The 19,747-nt window shown below is 42.4% G+C and overlaps 3 protein-coding genes across 4 annotated transcripts; 1 reads left to right on the top strand and 2 right to left on the bottom strand.

The window, feature by feature from the left end:
* The first annotated feature begins 1,357 nt into the window (after positions 1 to 1,357).
* atp5fa1 (ATP synthase F1 subunit alpha) lies at positions 1,358 to 6,506 on the top strand. Its single transcript, XM_012867995.3, has 11 exons — positions 1,358 to 1,495; positions 3,614 to 3,689; positions 3,788 to 3,957; positions 4,131 to 4,304; positions 4,427 to 4,593; positions 4,960 to 5,260; positions 5,359 to 5,583; positions 5,662 to 5,769; positions 5,841 to 5,985; positions 6,067 to 6,217; positions 6,305 to 6,506. Exons 1-11 carry the CDS (start codon positions 1,436 to 1,438, stop codon positions 6,381 to 6,383), a joined length of 1,656 nt encoding a protein of 551 aa, XP_012723449.2. The 5' UTR covers positions 1,358 to 1,435; the 3' UTR covers positions 6,384 to 6,506.
* A 2,243-nt stretch (positions 6,507 to 8,749) lies between these two features.
* hwa (huluwa) lies at positions 8,750 to 13,391 on the bottom strand. 2 transcript variants are annotated; one of them, XM_021319214.2, is made up of 3 exons: positions 12,458 to 13,391; positions 10,099 to 10,288; positions 8,750 to 9,922 (listed from the first exon to the last, which is right to left on the bottom strand). In XM_021319214.2, exons 1-3 carry the CDS (start codon positions 13,052 to 13,054, stop codon positions 9,756 to 9,758), a joined length of 954 nt encoding a protein of 317 aa, XP_021174889.2. In that variant the 5' UTR covers positions 13,055 to 13,391; the 3' UTR covers positions 8,750 to 9,755. The 2 variants fall into 2 exon arrangements, with proteins under 2 accessions (XP_021174889.2, XP_012723395.2); XM_012867941.3 differs by having other exon boundaries at positions 10,099 to 10,291; positions 12,458 to 13,389.
* A 2,406-nt stretch (positions 13,392 to 15,797) lies between these two features.
* Positions 15,798 to 19,298, bottom strand: zgc:122979 (J domain-containing protein). Its single transcript, XM_012868015.3, has 4 exons — positions 18,955 to 19,298; positions 18,193 to 18,451; positions 17,488 to 18,029; positions 15,798 to 16,716 (listed from the first exon to the last, which is right to left on the bottom strand). Exons 1-4 carry the CDS (start codon positions 19,060 to 19,062, stop codon positions 16,483 to 16,485), a joined length of 1,143 nt encoding a protein of 380 aa, XP_012723469.2. The 5' UTR covers positions 19,063 to 19,298; the 3' UTR covers positions 15,798 to 16,482.
* Between the last annotated feature and the right edge of the window lie 449 nt (positions 19,299 to 19,747).

The raw sequence follows: 19,747 nt of genomic DNA, 5'->3' as shown, positions 1-19,747 counted from the left end.
AGTTCTCACTTCCATAGAATTTTGAAAGCTGATGGGTTTGGCAACACAGTCAACACAATATCAGTACAATTGAGCCAGATCTGGTTAACACTGCTGTATTTGACCAACTTTATTGTTTTCATGGTTTTCATGGCTTGTTTCAGTTACAGATTTCCTTTCAACTTATACAATAACATTGATAATGATATGTGTGTTAATTTGCTACAGTGATAGTGGCTGGTGTTTTTTTTTCTTCAAAAACACAATGATCTTGCAAGAACAGGATAATGTAAAGCTGGCAATAAGAACTTTTAAACTAAGTATATAAATGATTCAAGTGACAGCATTGTTCGTCATGCAAATCTATCTGAGTACGTCATGTCAACTTTGAACGCGTATTAAAAACAGTTCAGTAATTTTATATATAGATAGTGAAAAAGCAAAGTTCTTCTGCGTAGCTTTGATTTTTACCATTTTGCCTTATGTTGATGCTGGCAGCTTATGGACACCAATGTTCATTTTATTCTGTTACATTTTTACAACTTGAGACATTGGTGCAGATCTTTCATGAAAAATAAAACAATGTGAAAAAAGACCTCATTATTTGATGTAATATTTACCACATTTGATCCGGCATGAATATTTTGTGGAATAGAGGATTATGAAACCTGTGTTGTGCTATCAGAAAGGAGGATTTTTATTGTTTGCTATGCTTTTGAGTGAAGAGAATATATTTTGTCAAATTATGTTAGATTGTAATATAATAAACCCCACACATTCATCAGGTTTACTTTAATTGTACAAGGCATCCAGATCTCTCAGGTCTTTAGGAAAAGGATTGTACCACATATCTCAAAAGAAAACCCTTTTTGAGGCATACTTTTCTTATCACAGCTCCTTTCTGAAGCCCGAGGGCAATGTTTTTAAAATAAGCCCTGATTTTCCTAGTTTCACATTCAGCTTGCTTTAAACAATTTAAAGTATGTTTTTGTACATTTATGCCTATGTTGATTTCAGCTATGTAGCTGTCTATTCTTTTTTATTGTTGGAATTAATATAATTTTGTACCTGTTTTTAGAATAATATAGCATTTTATTTAAAGCCATTTATGTTAGTCTTTTATGAGAAGTGATCTATAGATAAATATTGACACACTGATTAAAAGAAACTGAGTTTAATAAATATGCAACACAAAAGGCTATTTCATTCATAAAACTTTTTTATATGACAGTTTATTTATTACAGCGACGTGTAGGTTCTAGATGTCTTCAATTGTCACAAGCAAGGGAATTTTGTAATTAGTCATGTAATAAAAATAATTTTCCCAGAGAAAAATACTGGGTGTTGTTTATTTTGAAGTACTTCCGGGTCGCTGTGACCTACACAGGAAGTGCCGCCCTGTCCGCCATCCTTCTCTCTCGCCCCCGGGAGCAGGACAGATCCTCTGGTCTCAAACATGCTGTCAGTTCGGCTCGCAGCGGCTCTTGTCCGCAACCTACCACGCAGAGCTGGATTTGTAAGCACTTCTAACTTATTTATTCTTTACTTTTCTTTCACCTTGACGCAATGAGAGCATTTTTTCCCCACATGAACCCGCTGCTGTTCCGTCGTCTTTGCACTGGAGGACACTGAGCCCTTCACATTCCCTGTTTCCCTCAGTTGACAGCTGACAGACCTTTAGCATATATAGCAATATATTACCGACCGTGTTTAAATAAAATGTTTTGTCCCCTCTTCTGGACTGTTTAAGCTTTTAGCAGAAGGCTGTAAGCGGTTCTGTTGCGATGACGGCAGAATAATTATAGGAAATAAAAGGTTAGGCTCGTCTCTGCTTTTAGCTATAGCTACCGCAGCAGCGGATTTAAGAGCCTAGATAGTAGAACATGTAGCTTTTTAGGTAGAAGCAACAAGAATCCTGTGGCTTTTCGTCCCTTTAGATTAAACCGTAAACATTTTTGCTTGAGTTGCGCTGCCAAATAAATCACGGTCACTGAGGGCCTTGAACATGTTTCGGGGGGGGGGAAATCCGATTGGTAGTTTTTTTAAACTCTTATTTATTGATTTTCGGGCTTATGTCCAAGTGATCAACACATTTTAATTAAGTTTATACTTTCTAGTTTTTGCTACCTTCGTAATATTTCACAAGCTTATCATTGATTAGATTTGTATCAGCCACATTTAAGCTTACACTGAATACAAGCTTAAATCTTATGTGCTTAAGTTAAATCAAGTTACATACAAACTTGCACATAGACTTAGTTTATCCCTCCATTTATAGAAAAAAAAACTATGCATAGGGGAGTTGAGTGTATATATACTTATATTACAAGTAAAAATTTTCTCCCCCTGTCCTTCCACCAAATATTAGAGTGGACTGGCCGACTGTACAGTAGGGGAAATATAGACATTACCCCTGATTAACCTTTATTTATATATATATATATATATATATATATATATATATATATATATGCCATCTTATGGTTTAGGCAGAAAGTTATCAGCCCAAAAACGCTGATTAAAAATACAAAGATGGGGTGAGGGGAAACGGTGAAATGTGGATCGCAATGACAGCAGCAATAGTAATAATAATGATGGCAGTACTTTTAACATCCAGCAGCTTGACGTGGGCCTTTAGTTTATTTATTTATTTCATTCAAAAATAACTTTAAAATTCATACATACAACACTAGCAAATCAATGCATCTTGAATGAAAAGGAGCAGAGAGAAGATCAATCTTATATCTGCCTCTTAACTTATCTTACAATAATTGTGCATCAGTTCTGTTACCTGAACTTTTTTTTTTACAGTACCTACATCCATCTTGTCTCAGTTATCCATATTTGCTGTAATTACATTTTACAGTATTCAAAAATATTATAAAGCATCATTCAAACTTAACTCAAAGTGTTTTACACAGAAACAAAAGAAAACATGTTAAACACAAAAACATTTCTGCTTCAAAGAGCATTGTATAGAAAAGAAACAAACACTAGAATGCTAAATTTCTCTTAATATATTATTATTATCATTATTGATGATCAACTTGGTCACAAACCAATGAATTAATGAGATCCATAATGAGATTTTCATGGTATGATTGAGTAGAAATTTTATGATTTCACATTGACATAGAAATTTAGTTGGTTGATGTTTAAAACAAACAAGCAATAGTTGTCTCTACTGCTGCTGAAACGATAGTAAATTGGTTATTTTAGTTTATATTAATGTTACCTGTAACGTTCATTGAGTGTCTGTGTTTTATGTAACCAGAAACATTTCCAAACAGCCAAACTTTAGTAGCCTTTTTTGAGCTGCATTGGGATTGCCCAGCAGCAGGTTGTGGTATTTCAGTGTTATTGTTTTTTACAGCTAGAGAATCTTGTTTTTTGTTTTGTTTATGCAAAGGAAAATTGTACCCTGGAGCGCAGCGTCACTCAAATACATCCAGAGAAAGAGACTTAGTGTACATTTTCTGGCTTCTTATTAAAAGGACTTTAAATCAAAGAAACAATATGTTTTGCAGTTTTAAAAATGTAACATTTTTTAACCTTGGTACAGTTTAAAGCAGCTAACCAGAATATGCTGGCGGACTGCATAATCTATTTCTTTAACTTTTTCTCTTTTCTAAAGGTGTCTAAGAATGCTGCTGCAGCATGTGTCGCAGCCAAGAATCTGCACACCGCTCAGCCACGGCTCCAGAAAACAGGTCGGTGTGTCACAAAGATCGTCCCGGTCTTGGCAAATTTTCGTCTTTACCTCCTGGCAAGCGTCCGGTAACGTCCTTGTGTTGCTTGCACCGTGAAGGCACGGCTGAAGTGTCATCCATTCTGGAGGAGAAGATCTTGGGAGCCGACACCAGCGCTGATTTAGAGGAGACCGGCCGCGTGCTGTCCATCGGTGATGGGATTGCCAGAGTGTACGGCCTTAGGAACGTGCAGGCTGAGGAGATGGTGGAGTTCTCCTCCGGTCTGAAGGTGATGGTGGAAACCTTACACGCAGTTCTCAACCTGGAGGAATTGTGTCCATATTTACTTCATATTCAAAGTTGATCCCTTAATAAGTGTCAATCTTTTTATTTATTTTTTTTACACAAATGAGGTTTGTGTTTTGGGTGAAAGCCTCTTAAATGGAATATTCTCTTTTGCAGGGCATGTCCCTGAACTTGGAGCCTGACAACGTTGGCGTTGTGGTGTTTGGTAACGACAAGCTGATCAAAGAGGGCGACATCGTCAAAAGAACCGGTGCCATCGTCGACGTGCCTGTTGGGGAAGAGCTCCTAGGCCGAGTCGTTGATGCTCTGGGAAATGCGATAGACGGAAAGGTATCAATTTTAATTTATTGCTTACATTAGTCATCTTTTAGGAGGTATTTTAATAATAGCTTTACAAATTATCAGAAGTTAAAAGCAACAGATTGACTGTCGATTCTCTGTCCGTTGCCAAGGGGCCTCTTGGCTCCAAGATCCGCAGGCGTGTGGGTCTGAAGGCCCCAGGTATCATCCCCCGTATCTCTGTGAGGGAGCCCATGCAGACTGGCATCAAAGCCGTGGACAGTTTGGTCCCCATCGGCCGTGGCCAGCGTGAGCTCATCATCGGAGACAGGCAGACGGGGTAAGGATGCTGCTCAGAGAGAATATTTTGGCACACAGCACGCTGTGATGCTGTTTGCTTTGTTTTAGAAATTGCAGCAGTTGGATTTTGGCTCCACGTATCTTTAAATTGTATTAATAAGTATGAATAAGTCAAGGCAGCCTCCCGGAGCATTTTTCAATCCATCATGGGAAAATGCAAAGGAGCAACTGCAACCCTGTCAACACATGACTACCACTCTTAAGTTGATGGGCTGAGCAAGGAGAGCATTACGTGCTCTGTAAATGTAAATCCAGCTGGTTTAGTGAGCAGAACATCAACAAAAATGCAAACCCAAGAAGACCCATGCCCTTGCTGTCACATGAGGCATCCACGTTTGTGTTGCAGCAAAACCGCCATCGCCATCGACACGATCATCAACCAGAAGCGCTTCAACGACGGAACCGACGAGAAGAAAAAGCTGTATTGCATCTACGTTGCTATCGGCCAGAAGAGATCCACCGTGGCTCAGCTGGTGAAGAGGCTAACGGACGCTGATGCCATGAAATACACCATCGTGGTCTCTGCCACCGCCTCGGACGCTGCCCCCCTGCAGTACCTGGCTCCCTACTCCGGCTGCTCCATGGGGGAGTACTTCAGAGACAACGGCAAGCATGCCCTGATCATCTACGACGATCTCTCCAAGCAGGTGAAACTTCCATCTAAAGCCGAATGTGTTTTTAAAAAGGATAGCTTTCTGCTCCTGAAGGTGTACAAAAAAAACAATAAATGTCATCGTCTCTGCAGGCTGTCGCCTACCGTCAGATGTCCCTGCTCCTCCGCCGCCCCCCCGGCCGCGAGGCATACCCCGGAGATGTCTTCTACTTGCATTCCCGTCTGCTGGAGAGAGCTGCCAAGATGAACGACAACTTCGGCGGCGGCTCCCTCACCGCGCTTCCTGTTATCGAGACGCAGGCTGGAGACGTGTCGGCCTACATTCCAACCAACGTCATCTCCATCACAGATGGACAGGCGAGCGGCTGATTTGTCCCGCTGGTTGCTGGTACAACCCGCGTTGAGCCACTTGTTAAATGCAGTTTCCTCACACAGATCTTCTTAGAGACCGAGCTGTTCTACAAAGGCATCCGTCCGGCCATCAACGTCGGTCTGTCGGTGTCGCGCGTCGGCTCTGCTGCCCAGACCAGGGCCATGAAGCAGGTCAGTCCATGCCGACATCTCCTGACTTCAGGCGAATGTCTCACTTTAGCTAAGCCGCCGCCTCTCATCAGGTGGCCGGTACCATGAAGCTCGAGCTGGCCCAGTACCGCGAGGTGGCCGCCTTCGCTCAGTTCGGCTCCGATCTGGACGCCGCCACGCAGCAGCTGCTGAACCGCGGCGTTCGTCTGACCGAACTCCTGAAACAGGGCCAGTACTGTGAGTATTAGCTGCTTGTTCTGTTGTCTTTCATGCAAACCTGTTCATTTTCATCTCGAACCGGGTGTTTTTGTTTTTCAGCCCCAATGGCCATTGAAGAACAGGTAGCGGTCATTTATGCTGGTGTGAGAGGACACCTGGACAAGATGGAACCGAGCAAGATCACCAAGTTTGAAAAGGCGTTCCTGCAGCACATATTGAGCCAGCAACAAGACCTGCTGGCTGCCATCAGGTAAGTTAAAAATACTGCATGCTCTATTTTCTTCTTTTTTTTTTTCCTAGTACGGAGATGTTGTAACAGATTAGCTCTTCTTTGCAGGGCCGATGGGAAAATATCTGAAGCTTCTGATGCTAAACTCAAGCAGATCGTCTTGAATTTCCTCTCCAGCTTCGAGTAAAGCGACGCTTATTTGGTTTAGCTGCAGTAATACTATCAATTAACTTGATGTTCCATTTCAAGCCACTTGATTTTCAATGTATAGATATCAACTAAAGCAGAATAAAGTGTTCCAACTAAGTGACGTCAGTCTTTTTTTTTTTTGCCCCAGTACATTTTTAAATGGTATTTTTCTCTTATTGATTCTGCTGTACACAATCATGTTAGTGCCACTGAAAGCAGCGGTAGAAAAAATACTTCTACCAACAATGAGCTTTAGTCTTTATTTGGTTAATACAAAATCTAGTTTGATGCTTTTAGGTTTATCTGAATAAAGGTTATGAAGGTTCCATGTGTAAAGCGTGAACCTGACAGTAATTACACTGCGCCCTCTGCTGGTAAAGCCCACACTAAATACACATTGCTTTGTAAAATTATTTATATTCATTACACCTCTGAACATTCAGTCTACTAAATTCAATGTTTTATTGTGATTTTATGATGGATGAACACAGATTTGTTTTTTGTTTTTTTACAAATCTACAAAGTGTGTCAAGCTTTTGTATTCATTCCCTTTTATTCTAACACCCATGTATAAAATGCAAAGCAACTAATTACCTAATTAGTGAATTCTAAATACTCTCCCAGGCTTTGGACACCTCAATTTATCATAAAACAAATGGAGGTACAGAAGCAGATGAGCCATATTGGATACATGGGAAACATGGAAGATGGTATTCCTGTCAGATTAAACCAAAATGTAACTTTTTGGCCTAAGAGTTGTGAAAAACTCTGAACACATAATTGCAACCCTTAAACATGGCCACCGCAGCGTCATGCCGTGGGGATCCCGCAGGGACAGGGAAGCTGCCGAGTAGATAGGAGGATGGGTGGACGATGCAATCTTAAAAGAAAATTTGGCTGCAAAACACTTGAGACTGGAACAAATCCTAATTTTCCTAAAGAATAAGGACCTCAGGGCAAAAACTATTAGGATCTAATGTTTAGATAAACACAGAGCAACCCTGAAAATAAATGGAAATCTGGCTAAATTTAAAAATTGCCATCTAGATCTGCAAAAGGCTTGCAGTTGTAAGTGCAGTGTTGACTCTGGATGTCTTAAATTGTGAAAAAATTAAATATTTGTCACTTATTTCAGAATGTGAAACTCGGATCCATTACACAGTGAAACATTTAAAGCCTTTATTTCTCATAACTTGATTATAGCTCACAGATCATAACAAAAAAAAAAATCAGTGTCTCTGAAAATTTTAATATTGCATCCATAAAATAGAGGATATTTTTGTCATAACATTTTTCAGGCTTCTGAAAAGGATATTTATTTCTACGCACTCGAAGCTTGCATGCGTTACTGCATCAATGGAGGCGGTCAGCCTGTGGCGCTGCGGTGGTCCAGTGGAAGCCCAGATTGCTCTGATAGCTGCTTTCAGGTCTTCTGCACTGTTGGGTCTGGTGTCTCATATCTTGCTCTTCACAATACCCCATGTAGTCTCCATGGAGGTCAGGTGAGTTTGCTGACCAATCAAGCACAGTAACACCATGGTCATTGAACCAGCTCTTGGTACCTTAGGCAGTGCAGGCAGTTGTCAAGTCCTGTTTTAAAATAAATTAACCTCCATCAAGCTTAGAAGGAAGCATGAAGTGCTCTAGAATTTGCTGGTAGATGGCTGCGTTGCCCAACCAGTATCAGTGGACCAACCAGCCCATGACACGACACCCCAAATCATGAATGTGGAAACGTCACACTGGACTTCACGCAACATGGATTCTGTGGCTCTCCTCCTGAATTTGGAACTTAATTTCCAAATGAAACACAAACGTTACTTTCATCATTAAAGAGGACTTTAGACCACATAACCCTCTTTTTCTCTGTAGCCCAGGTGTGTGATTCATTTGTAGATAGAGGCTCTTGATGCGCTGACTCCAACCTCAGTCCACTTCTTCTGAAGCTCCCCACAGATTCTCTACTGGATTTTGCTTGAAAATACTCTCTAGGCTGCTAGTGCACCTTTTTTCTACCACTCTTTTTCCTTCCACTGAACTTTCTACAGCTGTGCTTGTATACAGCATTCTGAACAACCAGCTTATTAAACAACCACCTTGTGTGGCTTACCCTCCTTGTTGGACGGGTCAGTGACTGTCTTCTGGAGGTTTTCCTTCCCGCTAATAGGTGTTTTTTCTTTCCACTGTCGCTTCATGCTTGCTCAGTATGAGGGATTGCTGCAAAGCCATGGACAATGCAGACGACTCTCCCTGTGGCTCTACGCTTCTCCAGGAGTGAATCCTGCTTGTCGGGACTTTGAAGCAATCAACTGGTTCCCTTAATAGGACATTTTTGACCAGTCTGTATATTATGATTGAATTTGACTTTGTAAAGTGCCTCGAGATGACATGTTTCATGAATTTGCGCTATATAAACAAAATGGAATTGAATTGAATCTTTCCAGTCGGCAGTCTTCCCCACGATTATAGCCTGCTGACCCTTACATGTGTTTTGAGTTAAGTAGCTGATTAGGGTGTTTCCAAAATTAAACCGTTTTACATTCTTATTTTCTGAGATACTGAATTTTGGTGATTTCATTATCTGTAAGCATTAGTCATCAAATTTACAAGAAATAAAAGTCTTGAAATGTTTTATTTTGTGTAATGAATCCATGTAATATGGGGTTTACCCTCTGATTAAATACTGAAATATGTTTTAGAATTTTCAGTTTTTTTGTGTTTACATGTTGAAATCCACGTACAATTATCCTTCCACTTTACAAGTATGCATCGCTTTGTTTTGGTCTTTTGAATAAAAAAAAATCCTCATTGAAGCTTTTGGTTGAGACGTGACAAAGTTCAAGTGATGTGAATACTTTTGAACTGCTCCTGAATGGTTTTTGAATCTTTTCCAACAACTGCATAGAATAACCAAAAATGTATCATCTGCAGTCGCGCGTTTTGAACAGGTCTGTTTTTTTTTTAACAAAATGTTAAAGACTATCAATTTATTAAAATAAAGTCTTTATTACATTCTTAAGCCTTTATTAATTGGGTGAATAACAACCTCTTACACAGTGAAACATTTCATGAAAGTGGAAAAGTGTTAAACTTAAAGCTAACTCAACAACTATAAGTAGAGTGAAAACATTGAAAATAGTGAAAACCATTTTAAACATTGAGTGACGGATGCTGATTGAACCTTTAGCAGTAAATTCAGTGAATGATCAGTGTTAATGCAACACATTATGAACAGAGTGCCGTCTACAACAAAAATATTGAACAGTGTATTTTTAAAGTGGTTACGTTTAAGACACAAACTCAATAAAACACGCATACCGGTATGCTCTTTTGATTAAACATGTAAAACGTACATTAATAAAACCGTTAACTACACCCAGTACTGTTTTGCGTGCATCAGAGGCCTGTGGCGGTTATGTTTGGGTATATTATTCTGTCTGACGTAACAGGGGTCATAATAATCCCACTCCAGCGCTGAGGACAGCAGTCCGTTGGACAGGCCGTCGCTATCTCCTGACAAAATGCGCAGGGAGACACCTGGAAGACACAATGTCCACACCTCCGCATCATTAATGTTGTAATCAAATGCTGTCATTTTTCCTCGTGTATATAATTTCCATAACAGCTGCCGCGTTATGTAAACTAAATCATAAGTAGTGTCTGTATTGTGACAGTTGAGCCGAGTACAGTCTGTGTGCTGGAGACTCTTGTACCTGCACTTGCTCCGAAGTCGCTGTCCAGTCCAGGACCCACAGCGGACGTGTTCAGACTGGATGTCTCAGGCGTCGGGTGCTCACACTCCAAGACCAGCTTGTCGTACGGAAGCCCTGGAGCCACCGTGTTCACTTCCATCAGTTTCTTGTACGAGCTGCTCCAACGAATGTCACCCACTCGCTCTGTTTCCTGCTGTGAATCAAGGAGAACGAGAAGGAGAAGCTGACAGATAAGCTAAAAATGCCCCCCCCCCCCAGCTGCAGAATCCCAACTTTGATTTTTTTTTCTCAGTTTCAAGTCAGAATCAAGTTCAATATTGGTAAAGGTATTGACTCAAATGTTCTCTCCGAAAGGGGAAAGCAACAGACCCTTTATCTATACGGCTCTATGGCTGCTGTATCAACATATGCTGACTGACACTGCCGTTTAAACATACTTGAAAAACACAAGTGTGGAAGTTCTGCGACTTGCAGAATCCAAACGAATTAGATTAACAGCGTCAGCCTATATAAACTCATCCGTACGGCCAACACAGTCATTTCAGGCTTTAAATGATGAGCTTGAACCCAGCTTTTGTCACAGGTGGTTGCAAAAGTTTAAAATTCCTTTTCTCTAGTGACTGGGTGTAAATCATGCAATCAGACATACATGTACACAGCTGCTAGATCTGGTTAAGGTTGTGTTAGAAAGCTGTGGAGAAGCCCAATACTGTTGCAGCAATCAACAACGAGATCTAGAGAAGCTCATCCATGCATTTACCTTTAGTGCCACTGATTGCTGCAACGGCATTTTCACAGGTGTACCCAAAATAAATAAATAAATAAATAAAATAAATCGGACAACTGCAACTGACTCAGAATGCTGCTCATCGTGTTCTCACTAATATCAGGAAGATGGAGCACATCGCCCCAATTCTGGCTCCCTGTAGCTCAAAGAATAGACTTTAAAATATGTTTATAAATCACTGAACGGCACAGCACCAAAATACATTAAAGACCACTCAGATCTTCTGGTTCTGGTCTACTCTGCATACCCAGAACCAGAACCAAGCACAGAGAAGCAGCATTTAGTTCCTATTCTCCACAAATCTGGAGCAAACTTCCAGAAAACTGCAAATCAGCTGAAACAGTTCCTTTAAATCCAGACTGAAACCCCACCTGTTCAGAGATGATTTCAACCCATAATAACAGGAACACTAACTGACATATTTGACGTGCATTGATGTTTTAATGTTAATATTACTGGTCTCACAACCGTTAACCGTTTTGATGTGTTTATGATGTTTTCATGATGTAAAGCACTTTGAACCACCTTGTTGCTTAAATGTGCTACACAAGTAAACTTTACAGGCTTCCGGCAGAATTGTTGCTGGATATTTGGCCATTCTTTTTTTGCCAGGACTGGGTGGGGATAAGCAAATTGGATGGGTTTCCAGGCACAAAATAAGCTTTCAAGGCACAGTTACAGAAGCCTATCTGGCCACAATGACTAAAAGAAAATCAATTCTAGACGTCAACGTGGAGCTCTCAGGCAGAAGAACATCAACTATCAAGCATAGCAGTGGTAGCATCATTCTGAGGGTCTGCTTTTCTACTAGTGGTACAGGTATATTGCACAGACTGTGTGGAATATTAAAGATGGCGCAAACGTTTTCTGAGAAATGATCCCAAACACACATCGAGAGGCAAGAGAAGATGACCCTGATGATGGGCAGATAAGATGTCTCACTAAAGTTTGTATGTGGAAGCACTATTGGCCATGCGGACAAAGTAAACTACATCAAATAAGATGCACAAAGATCCTGTTCTGAAAACTTAGTGAAATATGAATTCAGTCAATTCTGTCAGTGTCTATACACCTGACTCTAAACGCTTGATCACTGGCGGTTCTAGACTAAATGTATCATGGGGGCCAAGGTGGGGCCAGTGTTTTTTTCCCCCCATAGGAGCACATAACAAAAGAATGAAATACTAATAAAGGGCAATATTTAATATTTTAATAATATTAACTGGGCCACTAGTGGCTCTGGAACTGCAGGTTTCAGACCCCTGATCTAGCAGATGAAAACTGATCTCATCTCAATACACCTGAAGCTAAAAGTGAAACACCTTAATTTTAAAATCCTTGTTATTTTAGAGTGAAACTGTAAAGGTTAGAAAATAAAATTGGCCAACGTGACCAATCAGTTTTGGTTTCTTCGCCAGTGCGTATAATTGTAAGAAATGCATTTAATTGTCTTTAGTACAGGGGCCAGGGCCAGTTCTACAAGGGCACGGTACATGGTCCCTGTCCAGAACCGTCCCCATGCGCTTCATCTAAAATATTTACGCAGTGGTCATCCTCTCAGGACTCACTCACCATTGGAGAGTTTGGCGGAACCAGGTTGACTCTGGTTTCAGCGTCCGAATCACTGGACCGCAGTAAAACCGGCGCACTCCGACACCAGCCCGGCTTACTGACGCTGTAAGTCCGAGAACCGGGAGGAAGGCGGAGCCTCGGGGAGAAGCCCTGCGCGGAGGACCCGGCCTGGATGGTGCTGGGGGCCCTCAGGGACCCCGAGCCCGTGGCACCGTCGGGCCTCAGCAGCCGGATCCTGTGAGTCAACCCGGCCCCGTCCCTGTCCCTGGACGACGCTCTTGAAGAAGTGACCGGGTGGGAGAGGACGGGCTCCGACAGAGACACGCAGGCTGTCCTCCCGTCCCGCAGCGGGGAGTAGGCCACGTCGGACACCGTGAGTCTGGGCAGGGCGGACCGCAGCAGCATCTCCTCCGTGTCCTCTCGCCTCTGTCTGCCGGTCCTCTTTGACAGGACCAGGAGCTTGTAGCCCAGGAAGAAGCAGTTCAGCAGGAGGAGGATGACCACGCAGGGGATGAGCAGGAGGACAACTAAGGTCAGGTTTGTCACCGGGTATCCTTCAGTCAGATTTTGCGGGGTGGTCTGACGTACTTGCGACATTTCATTCCCGAGCGCATTGCGGGTGGATTTACAGAAACGCAGATCTGACCCGTTGGCTCTTCGCCCGGCCTCCGTCCACGCAGGTGATCTGATGTCCCCAATCAGGGAGGATCAGGTCTGATCCTGGAAATTCACGCAAACGTCGCTTTTGTCAGACTTCCTTCCCATCGCCGTGAGTGGAAAACGTTGCTTTCATAAAAGTGACCAAAGTGAGGACGCAGCCATTTAATTACACGGGTCCAAAACAACAGTTCAACAGGTGTGACCGGTTGTTTGCAAGATTCTTACTGGCGTTACCATCACCGGCCGCTAGATGGCAGCAAGTGGTTCCCAATTTTCCTTTCAGCAACGCCTTGGCTCCGACTTAGTTGATTCAGACGGCAAGTTAAGCAGAGGCCAGGATGTGAGCCAGTTTTTATTCAGATGTCTGGAATCAAGGCGTCACCTAAAATATGCAGGACGCATGCTCGTGAGGAATTGACTGTGGACACAAAATATATAATCATCTTTAGCTCTGGCTGTATATTCAGTTTTATTGTTTTATTGTACTGCTGGATGTTTATCCTCCATCCCAGCCACATTACATGCGCCCCCCCCCCCCCCCCTAAAAAAGTATTTTTCTGTGTTTAGCATCATCCATCTTCCTTTCCTCTCCATCAGGCTTTCCTATCCCTGCATGATTTATTCTGATACTGCCACCTTTTTGCAAATGTTTTTTTGTGTCCCCTACATGATTTATGAGCTAATGTTCATGAAGCTTTCTTTCAGCAATTTTTTTTCCTGCCTCTCCCCCATAAATTTGTGCGATACATGACCAATATTTTTTGTTTCAACAGATTCTGCGGCTCAAGCTGTAGATCTCTGCGACTCCTCCAAAGTTATCATGAGCAGCCAGATGTTGTTGTTCAAATGCACGACTGATTTATCATCAGTAGGTTTGATCACCTCTATAAAAGTATTTATAGCATTCCACTGCAATGCAATGGAAGACCATGCAAATTTATAAATATATAAGCAATGGCCTCAGTGAAACAATGTTGCTGCCCATCAATTTAGGAATGTTTAAAGGTGCATAGTGCAAGTTTTGAAGTCTAATATTCTGGTATTCAGAAATTATTTGAGTTAAGGGAAAATAAATATAATTTGCGAGGTTTGTTTATATTTGAATGTGCAAACGACAAGAGCCAGATAAAGTCTAGATGTGTTTCAGTTATTGGTGTGAAACTGTGGAACGGATTGAATGATGATTTTAAGTTATGTCCTTTCTTGGTAAACTTTAAACGAGCTTTAAAATCTAAAATGATAAAACCCTTTGTTTTTATCTAGATTTGAAGATTTATACACATACTGTGAAGAACCTGGTAGGTTGTAAAGGTTGTAAGTATAAAACAGGCTAGGCAAGAATAAGCTTTGCTTCAACCTATTCCTTTTTTTATGGTAAATTGTGGATTTGTTTGTTTATTGTTGTTTCTTTTACTGTTTCCTGTGTTTAATGTTGGATAATTTACCAAAAAATAAAGTAATTGTTTGTTGTTTGAAATATTATTTCTTTTCTTTCTCAGAACTTCCCGTACAATTGCCCGACGTGTAAAATAAGTGTTCCTCTATTTACTGCATTTGCTCCTGTAGGCTGGATTAGACAGTTCATGAGAGAGGAATCCATGCCTTTCACCTGGCTACTTTGTTGAGTCTCCGCCATAGTCGATGCATTAGCAAGAGAACACGGGCAAACTTCAATATTTATAGCTTTCTTACCTCAGAAAACATTAGACCTCTAAATAAAAGATCTGTGCAGAGGCAGATGCTTTCCCTCTTCTCCCATGTAGGTGCACAACACTGGTGTCATTTCAACCTTTCGCCAGAGGGGGCAGACGTCTGCAAAAATCCTGGAACTTACGCTATGCTCCTTTAACAGGCCATAGCCACACAATTTAAAATCGTAATTCTAAAGTGAGAACGATTATTTACAAGTGAAAAATATTTGATACTGTTGCCAGATTAAAAAAAAAAACAAACAAAAAAAAAACAAAAAAAAAAAAAAACAAGAGTCACTAAAAATGAGATTTAACCCAGAATATACTGCAGAGATTCAAACACTTCTGGCACAACTTCACCACCTTTCAGGGTGTATGAAGAGCATAAATGAACTGGTCGATGAAAACTTCAACACCACTTGAAAGGTTCTGAAGCAGACTTTATTGACAGACCAACGCGTTTCTTCTTGTGGCCTTCAGGCACAAGCAAAAGCATTTTTGGAGTTATTAATAAATCAATAAGAAAATGACGACTGAAGGCAGCTGCAAAAGAGGCAAGCAAGAGCAATAAAATCCTGTGTTGATGTCTCTGGGTTTTGGATTTAAACCAGTTTTTGTGTCAAATAATTTGTGATAAAGTGCTTTTACATCTTTATAGGTTTATTTATTAAGCATTTGTGCAAATGCACTGGAGCTTTAGAAAAAGAGCCCTCTGCATTTGTTTTATTGTTGTAACCTTTAATCATTGGCTCTGCTTTATATGTTAAAGCCGTGGAATGAATTCTAGATATTTGTACTTTAGGTCAATGTCAACTGATAATATTGACTTGATTGTGTTTTGGTGATCAAAGAAAAAAATTGCCCATGCTCCTTTGCTTATATACCCAACGATCTGTGGGAACATGAAGGAGCTTTACAAGTCTGGGCCTATGTAGGCAATACAGGTTCTTGTACTTGGATAAGAAGAGAAAACAACAGCCAAGTTTATGTTTTTCTTGTCTTTTTATTTTTCATGCCGTAGAATAAAGTAAGAACACATCAGCATATCTTATTGCAGAATATATACAAACTTTTCTAGTCATTCAATAGAACATTTGACAAGTGAATCTCTTTTAGAGACAACATTTTTTCATTTTGCACACAAAGTAGACCTTTGCACACAAGTAGTTTTTGCTATTGTAATAAATCAATGCAAAAGATCAGTCATATGAGCTCCATATAACCATGAGAATAATAATAGGAAGAAGAAAAAGAAGAGAGGTGTTGTTTTTTTTTTCCTTCACTTGTTTCTACCGTTAAGGTTTAAGTAAGTCTATACAGACTTAAATAGCACACTGATATCCTGCCACAAGCTTGCAAGTATAACAGTACATGTACACCTTTTCATAGGAGAAGGCTGTTGAGTGAATGCACGCCTCAGACAGCTAAGAAACCTTTCATTAATCCTGCAACTACCACCCAAGTGGCGCCGGCAGCTGTTGTGCGTTGTGCTAGGAGTACAGAACGTTTCCTCTCTAGAGTCCAGTTTGACTATCAACTCAGCTCCGCTTGCCTTTCCCCCAAACACAATAAGAGGTTGTGATTGGTTGTGGTATATTAGCACCGTAGGCAAAGGTGTGTTTCACAATCGAGAAAGACACATGGTGAGGTTGTGTCGAGTAGACGCGGAGAAGGCTAGCACTGCCCCAGGCTGTGCTTGATGATTTCGCGGGACTGTGGCGGGATCCTGTCGGGGAAGAGCACCTGGAACTCCACCACCAAGTCGCCCCGCTGGGACGGGCTCTTGGGCAGCGGGAGGCCCTCGCCCCGCAGCCGCCGCACCTCGCCCGGCTTGATGATGTCGCTGCACGGTAGAGGCATCATGCGGTTGTCTAGCGTTGGGACGTTGACTGTGCATCCGCAGAGAGCCTGGAGAGAAAACAAGAGGGACGTGAAGTTAGTTCTGGAGGCCTGTTGTCAATATTAGCTTCAGAATTAATCAAGTGAAGCGGCGCATGCACAGTTGTGTAACTCAAATATTATGGATGTGTACTTGTGAAAAGATCTATGTTATGCAACAATGGCACAGATGTTATAGTCGGTGTTCTATTTCGCTCCTGTGTGTGGGAGTCGAGTGTTTCAGTGACTGATGGAGAGCCAAAAGAGGACGGAGGAGCTATTTGAAATGTCAGTCTCTGTGACTGGTGCTCTGCTAATCTGTGCGTGGGTCGGTGGAACTGAGAGGCTGTGAAGGAATGAGCTGTATAACTGTCTCTCTCTCTCTCTCTGCCTGGTTTGTTGAGGCTACAACAACCGTAGTGACTGAGAGGGAGGCTGGAGTGCGATTCGTGGGTGCAATCCGCAAGCAAGGCTAAATATAGCCATTTTTCTCTCTCTCTCTCTCTCTCACTCTGCTGGAGCTGCTGAGGTAACTGAGGTGTCGGCAGACTGATGCCACTTGGTTTGTGTGGGTCTGTCAGGCGACTTTGAGGGGTGGGCTCAGATGCCCAGAATGGAACACAGTGTTCTGTCTCCAGACTGCATTAAGAATTTGTGAGGTTTGTCTGGCATATTAAAGATCATTGTATTTGTTTTACTTTGGCATTTCTAGAACAAAAATCAGTCGATTGTAGCTTTGCCCTGAGTTGGTGAGTGCTTCTGAATATGGTTCACGTGGATCCTGACTATCAGAAAACTCACCTCTTTGAGGGTGATCTGGGCTGTGTAGACAATGTTGGACCCATCTCTCTTGTACTGTGGGTGCTCTTGATCTGTGAGAACGAAGGTGATGTCTGCGGGGGGGCTGTTGGAGGTCTCATCGCCCTCCCTGGGAAAAGTGATCCTTGTCCCGGCCCTCCAGCCTTTCTTCACCACAACGTTCAGCACTTTCTCCTCCGTTCGCAGGCTCCGGCCATCGGGGTTGAGGCGGCTGCGTGTGATCTTCATCTGCTTCGTGCAGCCATGCATCACCTCATCCAGGGTCACCGGCAGGTCGTGCACCACGGCCTCGCCGGACAGGTGCTGTGCGCCCTTCCGCAGGCCAGCCTCATAGCCGGCGAAGCCACCTAGGTTAGTGAAGGTGGATCGCCGGAAAGGGTTGAAGAGGTCGTCATCGGCATCGGGGTCATTGCCGAAGAAGATGTCAAAGTGGTCGGAGTTGTGGAAGAAGGAGGAGAAGGTGGCGTGGGGGTCATTGTGGCGGAAATTGTTGCCTTGGCCTGCTGAAATTCCATTCTTAAGGCCTAAAAGAAAAAGCAGAGAGAAGGAGATAAGACAAATTGTTCAAGAAGGCATTTCCTGATAGAGACGAGTTATCTGTCAATAAAACTCAGTCTCACAGCTCTCATTATGCACATACAAACAAGAGTGGACTCTAAGAATACACATGAAGTCCCATCTGCTCACCTTCTTCTCCAAACTGGTCGTAAATGCTCCTCTTCTGGGGGTCGGTCAGGATCTCGTAAGCCTCTGCGATCTCTTTGAACTTCTCTTCCGCATCAGGGTCACTGTTCTTGTCTGGATGGAACTTGAGGGCCATCTTCCTGTAGGCCTTCTTGATGTCATCTTCGTTGGATTCAGGCAAGACGCCCAGGACCTTGTAGAAGTCCTTGCCTGTCGGTTTGATGGACAGGCAGGGCGTGTCCTGCTCAGGCTTGGTGCTCTCCTTTAGGAACAGAAAGGTTTGAGTATTTAGACCACTTTCTCATCCATACTGCATGACACACGTGAAGTCATTAATTTTATTCATTTATAAGACGGTGGTTGATGATAAATATCCGTAAAATACAATCTGAAACTAAATGACTGATGCACACTGCAGTGTATGATCTAAAAATATCCACAAAATCTGCTCCACCATTAACAGTCTGAGAGGAAACACCCTCTTCTGTGCTGCTGAGGAGATGCCTAAATTTTATAGGCTGATGCTCTACCCAACGTGAGCGAGAGGGGGGCTGACCATGTGAAGGGATGGTGAGAAGTAAAAGACTTCACCCCCTCCCCAACAACTGAGAATCTTTACAGCTACTGGCTGATAGGGAATCCACGTTTCTAGCATGTGAGTGAATAAAATGACAGCATCCTAAAGATGCCGGTGCAGCACAGACCGAGAACAGAGAATGACATTACACTTTAAAATACAAGAAACTTAGTATAAACTGTGCTTACCGCTGACGATGAAGATCCGGAGCTGTCCCCCCTGTGCATAACTCGCACTTTGCACTTGACATTTCCGTTCTTTTGCTTCACACCGAACTGGGTCCAGATGAGAACCATGATGGGAAGGTTTTTGTTTCTGTTGCTGTTCTAAGCGCCGATAAGTCTAGCTGTCCACTGGATGTGTGGTGCTGAAATGGCTTCGCTTTGCTCTGGGCTCTCTAAGCTCCGTCCTGTCTGAGATCTCCGATCGACTCTCCCTTAAATACCGCCGCCGCGGCTCCTTTCTGCCCTCCCTTCGGCCGCCCACGCAGCCCGGTCGAGCTTTCCCGGGTCCGCCCATTTCCTCACGGGATGCCGGTGTGCTCACCGCGCTCGGTGACAGGCCATTGGTGCGCGCGCGATGATCACGCGGATGTTGCAGCCTCCGTTGCCATCTGTAGACATGTTTCCGGAGTTCTTGAATGCAGACCGGAGCAGACAGTCACGACTCGGTACACCGAGTCCTCTTCTTTAGATAGAACAGACTGGAGGGGAAAAAAAAGGAAGAAAAAAAAAAAACTGTCTGCACAGACAAATCCTGAGTAATAAAAACTCGAGGATGGAGTCCCACTGTAGAAATTATAATAAAAAAATATTTGCCAAGCAAGCAATTTCATCGCAGCTCCAAAAGGGTCTTTAGTTTGCAAAACAGTTCTCACCCGTTAAACTTTTTCATGTTTTGTCATATTACAACCTCAACTAAATACGGCATTATTTTAAAGTATAAAGGCAACAACACTTACATGTTTCTCATAATCCTTTG

Source organism: Fundulus heteroclitus, chromosome 8 (assembly GCF_011125445.2).
Source record: "Fundulus heteroclitus isolate FHET01 chromosome 8, MU-UCD_Fhet_4.1, whole genome shotgun sequence".
Classification (NCBI taxonomy): Eukaryota; Metazoa; Chordata; class Actinopteri; order Cyprinodontiformes; family Fundulidae; genus Fundulus; species Fundulus heteroclitus.
Note: the sequence above shows the minus strand (reverse complement) of the source record. Positions and strands in the feature narration are given on the sequence as shown.